General features: G+C 43.6%; 3 protein-coding genes across 3 annotated transcripts in view; all 3 read right to left on the bottom strand.

Moving 5' to 3' along the window:
• Positions 1 to 348, bottom strand: part of SARC_05157 (hypothetical protein) — a gene marked incomplete at its 3' end in the record, with an annotated part of 4,788 nt that extends 4,440 nt beyond the window's left edge. Inside the window, exon 1 of the mRNA XM_014300988.1 lies at positions 220 to 348. Coding sequence (XP_014156463.1) covers positions 220 to 309 — 90 coding nt within the window. The 5' untranslated portion in view covers positions 310 to 348. The remainder of the gene's footprint in view (positions 1 to 219) is intronic.
• Positions 349 to 740: 392 nt separating this feature from the next.
• Positions 741 to 2,382, bottom strand: SARC_05156 (hypothetical protein). The gene has a single exon (XM_014300987.1). The coding sequence runs from the start codon at positions 2,342 to 2,344 to the stop codon at positions 1,511 to 1,513; it is 834 nt and encodes a 277-aa protein (XP_014156462.1). The 5' UTR covers positions 2,345 to 2,382; the 3' UTR covers positions 741 to 1,510.
• Positions 2,383 to 6,550: 4,168 nt separating this feature from the next.
• The window catches only part of SARC_05155 (ATPase), a gene marked incomplete at both ends in the record, with an annotated part of 8,168 nt that continues 7,437 nt past the window's right edge, over positions 6,551 to 7,281 (bottom strand). Inside the window, one exon of the mRNA XM_014300986.1 lies at positions 6,551 to 6,640. Within this exon, the coding sequence (XP_014156461.1) occupies positions 6,551 to 6,640 (90 nt within the window). The remainder of the gene's footprint in view (positions 6,641 to 7,281) is intronic.

Here is a 7,281-nt window from a genome sequence, read left to right as displayed (position 1 = left end):
TATATATNTATNTNTGTNTTAGGTCCTCACATATATATATATATAGATATATATATATATATATATACAGACATACATGTATATATATATATATATATATATATATATATATATATATATATATATATACATATATATATATATATATATATATATATATACGTGTATGTGTGTCTGTATTCATATATATATATATATATAATATGATATAGTACATACCCTCCCCATGATCAACAATCCATCTTCGTCCACCATCTGCGAGAATATCTCCGCTTCATACGGCAGCACCTTATGACAACTTCTAGCCATGGTTATGTATTGATACCTGAATAGATATGCACATATACCTATGATCTTACGTTGAATACTATACGCAGCTGGGTTGCTATTTGCTATTATTTGTACATCGGCTGCTATTCTCTACTAACTATACCATATTGAATCTGAGTTTGACTTTTAATTGTGTCCATAGGCTCGCTTAGTGCACCATATATCATAACATCACAGCTCTTGATAAAGATGCTGTGGTACTACATATACATAACCTTATTAGAAAGCACTTTTACAATTTCATAAACAAGTACTGTAGTAGGCAACCAACCACACAACGTTAGTGAGCGACACGAAAGTAGATAGTTACATGCAGTCGAACGTAAGGCGCTAATGCAGTGCTACGCAGATATTAGGATTTTATACGTTTTGTAACGTAAATAAAAACGATCAACTGCTCACTCGAAAATTTAGGCCGCTGAAATCCACACAAAACATATTATAGCATAAACTTTTATAAACATTCAAAAAAACGCAAAGAAAGTTTACGAACGAACAATCATTCATATATTTATTTGTGTTACGTGACACACTGATTGCATATTTATATACAGTTGCTATCCTTTGTCTTCAATGCATGGCACACTGTGAGTCTTGGAACCTGAGAGTCTGGGCCACATGCCATATGGGGTGTCTCGACTAACGAGCAAGGATCATGCTTTGTCTGAATACTGCAGACCTGGATGATTCAGAAGGCTACCTGTATATCAAGGTCAAGGTTACTTCTGGTCCTTCTGACCAGTGTCCGTCTTGGTACATATCTAATTTTGGTTTTTATTGAATGGCGCTCAGCCTTTGCCTTCTGGCAGTGTTGGTGTTGCTGTGCGGAGCTGTCTATCGATTCCGTATTTGCTTAGTAGCCATGTTGAACATCCTTTGCTCCGAGAATTATTTACTATTTTGGATTGCACCCAAAGTCGAATCTGTAATGATTATACTTGAAACACTGGGCCTCGAGACATAAAAATTGCTGCAGTAGGCTAGAGTACAGTCTAGTGCTACATCACACACCTAGCATGAACATATAGCCACTACCATTAGCTGCTGTCATTGCCCTACAACAGGTGCTGTGATATATATATTCGTGTTCTGTGTGATGCTCCGGTATAGTGGACAAGATAATGAACTGTTTGTACTATCCGACCCGGCCAGCCCGACGATACCGCTGTCGTACACACGGTTACGCTATGTGTGCAACGGAACCCATCACACCACCACTCGGAATAGTTTTCTTATTGCCCGCGTCCCCGATTTCTTGTTTCTTTGGCCCCATTTTGTTCTCATGTCTATGGCTGTACTTCGCTCGCAGTGCATTAGTCAACGCACCACCAACGAATAAGATGCTACCTACAATGAACAACCACCCTGCAAAGGTATCTATGATATACACCGGCCTGGGATCTTGAATGTCTAATAAGAAGACGACGCTTCCTACCAGAAACAACACCGACCCAATCAAGAATTGTGCAGAGGTAAACATCAGCAGCTGTATGAGAACGGCGGAACTCTTCAGGTAAACCTGTAGCATGTTGATACAGGCGCCAAAGCCATAAAGTACAGATCCCCACACAAACAGCCATGAACCTACTGCTGTATTCTCGTACTCTGGCACGAAGAAGAAGCTACCCACCACAAAAGTGATTGCGGCAATGGAATAAACCACTGCTACAACTACTTCCAACCATTTCCAAATTCCAATCACTGTTTTCGATTTCTCCTCTTTATCGTATACATGTCGTACCCAGAGTACTCGCCATGCTTTATCTAATATGCTCCTCGCTTCCAGAATATCGTGCAACGCCACCATTACGAAGCAGAATGAACTGCCTACAAACAGCCAGGCCCCGGAGCCCTTATAATCGTCATAGATAGGCAGGAATAGTACAGAACCTATCAGGAAACCTACTCCCCCAATCAGGTACATTAGTGCATTCAGACCCTCGAGGGGCACTGAATGGCCATATATTTTGATCCCCTTATACTCACGACGTCGGTTAGTTATTAGGTGCGGCATGATACTAATATTTGTTTGTTTTATTATATTTATAGTTTGACCGAGAATGAAATGCAGGACTCCTTTTATATACCCTAGATACAAACCATAGTACAAACCTTGCCAATAGCCAGTTTCTGGCAAATTCAAAATTAAATATTTTTTTCATGGACGAAAAAAAGTCAAAATGCGAACACCACGACGATACATTTTAAACAAACGCCATATCAAATATTGATGAACATAGGGAGTCACAAAGTAAAAGAGTCTGAAAGTCCAGAGTCCAGACTCCAGAGTCCAGAGGCTCTCTGATAGACCCTGAGTCTCTGCGAGTCCTGAGTCTGAGAAAGAGAACCTTCAAGAAGTTTTACTATTTAAGAAATCCCCCAACGACTATTTTATACCGATATGTAAAGAGTAGAGATTAATATAAGCTCAAATACTGAAATACATCCAGTGAAACCGCAGCTTTTGAGTGTCGAGTAATAAGAGTACTCCGGCGCGTACAATTTATTTATGTATGTATTTCATTATATTTGTAATTATTGTGTTTCTTTTCATAGCCTTCTGAAAATATAGATCATTCTTTTAATCTTTTATTTTTTAACAAAATAAACCAAAAAAATCTGTGGCAACTCTGAGTCTGCCAGTCTGGGCCTCTGGCTAATACATAAAAATTTGTATGAAGTATTTATGACTGTATGACCTATGGACGTGAGTCCGTTCAGCCATATTTTCATTTCTTCTCTACTAGAGTAGAGAGGGTCGTGGTATGAAGTACGAACTCATACAGTTCAAGCGAATAACTGCAGAATAACTGAATATGGCATAACAAAGCCGCCCGACGCCTGCATTCTTCGCAAGCCCGACAAGGCCGCCAGAGTTCTGGTTTCAGTATGTACTTCTCCCTTGTGTGTGTTGTGAAAAGTCACAGCAGACTGCAGTGAGCAGAGTGCAGAGTTAAATATAGACTGCAGTCACTGCATTGCTACTGTCTACAGACTTTGCACTCTGCAGAGTGCCGACAGACAGGACACCGTGCAGACAGACAGGACACCGTGCAGACAGACAGGACACCGTGCAGACAGACAGGACACCGTGCAGACAGACAGGACACCGTGCAGACAGACAGGACACCGTGCAGACAGACAGGACACCGTGCAGACTGCAGACTGCAGCAGTGCAGAGTAGAGGGTTGCACACTGCAGTAATGCAGTGCACTGGCTGCACAGTGCAGAGAGTGCACTACCTGATTACCAGAGTCCAGAGTCCAGCACTCATCACTCATCAGGTCAGACCGCCAGAGAAGGCAGAGACGCGGGCGGCGGGCGGGCGGGCGGGCGGGCGGGCGGGCGGCCTGGGTTGGCATCTGACAACGACGTACACGCCTGACATATCTTTTTGCCAAACGCCGGCGTCTTGTACCAGAGCCCAGGAGATGCCAGAATGCCTGAGGCCCTGAGCCGGTGAGCCCCGAGCCTCGAGGGCACTGGGCACAGTGACAGCGGGCAGAGGCCAGACCGCCAGAGAGTGCCAATGAGCCAATCATTAGGAATATGCCACCCTCTCGCCTCTCGGTCTTAGAGAGCCTGAGCTACTGAGAGTCTGAGACTGAGATCTGAGACTGAGAATCCGAGTCTCTGAGAGTCTGAGTCTCTGAGAGTCTGAGTCTCTGAGAGTGAGAGTCTGAGTCTCGGAGAGTGAGAGTCTGAGTCAGAGACTCTGAGAGACTGCCCTGGTCAGTGGTCACTGAGAGTTTGAGAGACCCCAGTGTCCCAGACGGCCAGCCCCCAGGACCTGGGACTCTGGGAGGCGGGGTCCACAGGGAGCCGGGAACCTCTCTACTACTAGTAGTAGGTCCTGCCTGCTGGCCGGGCCGCCGGGGGCCGCGGGTGGGGGGCAGCGGGGCAGGCTGGGGCACTAGCTAGGCAGACGCTAGGCTGGCGCCTTTTTTCAGGAGAGTAGTAGAAGGCCCCTGGTGGGCAGACGCCAGGGCCTAGCCCGCCCAGGGCCCCAGACTGACGTCTTTTTCCCTCTAGTATGTAGTAGTCGCCTCTCTCTCTCAGGCGTGAGAGAGAGTAGACTGTAGCGAGACGGCCCCAGGTGGTGGAGGTCTGGAGTCCTGGACTGAGTGGACTCTGGTCACTGGTGAGATGGTAACAGTCACTAGAGTCATCTTGATGGGACTGGCAGCTGGCTGGCTGGCTGACTGGCTGGCTGAGTTATAAGCAAGAATAGTTGCACATAAAAATAAAATAAGCAATTGTGAGTGGTCTCCTGTCTTGTGCTTTCCTTTTATAAATTTGTTCTTATAAAAAAAAGGCAGGTGATTTTCATAGCCTCCTAAAATTTGGTCTGATGAAACTCAAAACTCTTGGAGTCTGCATGGCAGCATGAGCCTCTGGAGTCTGAAGTCTCAAGTCTGACCCTTGCGAGTCTGATCACTGATCACTAATCAGTGGTTTGTGTTTTTTATTGTATAAAAATTGTCATATAAATACAGTAATCAAGAAAAAAAGCATCGAGAATTCCGAGTTCCGAGAGGGCTATATAAAAGTATATACGAAAAAAAAAGGCGCTCATAATTTCATACTCGTTGAGCCCTTCAAATTAGACACGGAAGGGCGATGGCTATGCGCTGAGTCATTTTATAGAAGCCGACATATAACATATGGGCCTATAGTGACCATTTCGTACTCCAAATAAAACAAACTTCTTAAGTTATAGTATTGCACCATCAACTATCAAACTGGGAACGTGCTCACGCAAAGTTTCACCCTCAATCTTCGAGTTTACTGTACAAGCCAAGTCTGAAACTCCAGAGATACGTCCGAAAACTCGATACTGGCATTATTTTCCCACCTTTGCAAGATCACGGCCACGATACTATTTATACATATATCGAAAAGGTAGTTCACAAACCAATCCAGGAGAAAATTTACAGGCAGCCCATTGCTGAGGACTACGTCAAAGGCCAAACGGGTTAATCTGATATATCAAGGTTGGGCTCAACGTCGGTATTGCACGCGCGCTACTATCATCACGTATAGGTACAATTGCTGTATACATCAGCTGCCGGAACATAGTTTCGGGTTCGTTACAGTTTCTAGAATTAGCATCGTAGACACACATGCACATCGCCTGGTCTCCCGAAAGCCCACAGACTACCCAAACAACATTTCACCACTATTAATGAAGACTATTGTAAATAACAACGTAAGCCCCTGTCAGACACAGTAGAAAAATATGTTATGCAGATCGAATAGTGAGCAAACCAATAGCATATACTGATGTTAGAAACTTACCCATAGTACAAACTCATACCCAAGACGTCAATAGTACGAAATAATATCGAGGCATCGTGAATCGAAACGTGATCACCGTTTGTGGGTTCCGCCGAATACCCAGCACAAACTAATACGATAAATTTTTCTACGTGCATCGATAATTTTGTATGGGCACTATATACAGATATACCGGTTTGTACTCTTTTGTTGTTGGTGGCTCATCATCGCCGCAGATTGACACGGGAACGGTTTATTTAGGAGGGTTCATACTATAAAACCAATTAATGGGGGATACGCTCCTAAACTTTTATAGTTTGGCAACGTTCTATCACTCCACCACCGGGCATAGAAAGGCAACTCCAAGCAATGTTGTTCCGAACATCGCAGGTGCCCTGAATGTTGTTGCTGTTCTGGTTGTTATTATCATGTATATGCCATCGTGACGTGCGACATTGACAGTGTGCGCACCGACATGATGTTGACAACGCGTATCAACAAAAAATGACGTTTATATGCTGTTGGATACATTCCAACGGGGCTTCGTGAACAACTCGTAAATAGTGAATCTCATGGTTAAAGTACATACTACAGTAAAGATATAGCACCATGCGACACGCTGTAGTAAATTTGGGCAGCTACTGACCAATAGGCCTCCGAGGTCCTTCTTTTCTTCTTCTAAAGTTACAGTCTGGCTGACCAGTGACTACACCGCAGCCCTACTTGCTCGAATTCATAAAATGCTAGTCGGATGTATTGAAATGTATTCTCCAGTTATCGCGACATTTGTGATCGAGTTGACGAATTTGAGCTGCGATGATGAATGGCAATAAATTTCAATCGAAGTCCTTATGCAAATCATGACGTGGCGACCTTGTACACTCCGAACCTGAACTTAAAAGATACACTTGATATTAATTTGATATTTATGACTTCTTTGTATTTAATGAATATGATCCCGGATCTTTTCCTGCTGCTCTGAAACTGTTCGTTCCGGATCCGGGGGCTCGTCGGGTATGTAGAATTGTGTGCCCTGTTGTTGTGATTCAATTCAGAGTACGATGTCAGTTGTCACACACCTTTTGCGCTTAAAGAATAATAGCTATGCATAGCACCAAAACAAATGCTTTTAATGGACGTTCGATACACGACGACAGAGATACGTACACCTTCAGGGCACACATATTGTATGTAGCCTTCAAATCATAGCACTGAAAACGACTATACAAGTGCGCTCAGAAGGGCGTATTTACGATATACAACATATCCAGTAAACTTACAATAAATGTGGTTTCAAGAGAACATACGCCACACTTGACCGCTGTGCAAAGATGTGCCAACACCGAACTTTGTTTAACAAGTACGCTTAGCAGTGCATTTGTTTCTCCGCTGTGTAGTCCAGATTGTACACAAAGTCATTCTAATACCCTATATCCATGTATGTTCTTCAACTTAGCATATTTGCACACCACATAACAACTAAGCGCGAATACTATCTTAATTTTGCGCAATCTAATTGGTCACAAATATGCACATACCATCAGCTCGTCAGACAGGTATGTCGACCTCTACGATGTGATCTGGGTAGCACAAGTACACAGTCTATTACCCTGCATTCACGTACATCGCCTAACCTTCAATGTACACCTACACAAAAGCCTCAAATACATAAGG

Source organism: Sphaeroforma arctica (genome assembly GCF_001186125.1).
Source record: "Sphaeroforma arctica JP610 unplaced genomic scaffold supercont1.319, whole genome shotgun sequence".
Classification (NCBI taxonomy): Eukaryota; class Ichthyosporea; order Ichthyophonida; genus Sphaeroforma; species Sphaeroforma arctica.
Note: the sequence above shows the minus strand (reverse complement) of the source record. Positions and strands in the feature narration are given on the sequence as shown.

What these genes read in the sequence shown, in the direction of transcription:
- SARC_05156 (XM_014300987.1), bottom strand. Translation starts at nt 2,344, where the DNA reads ATGCCGCACCTAATAACTAACCGACGTCGTGAGTATAAGGGGATCAAA.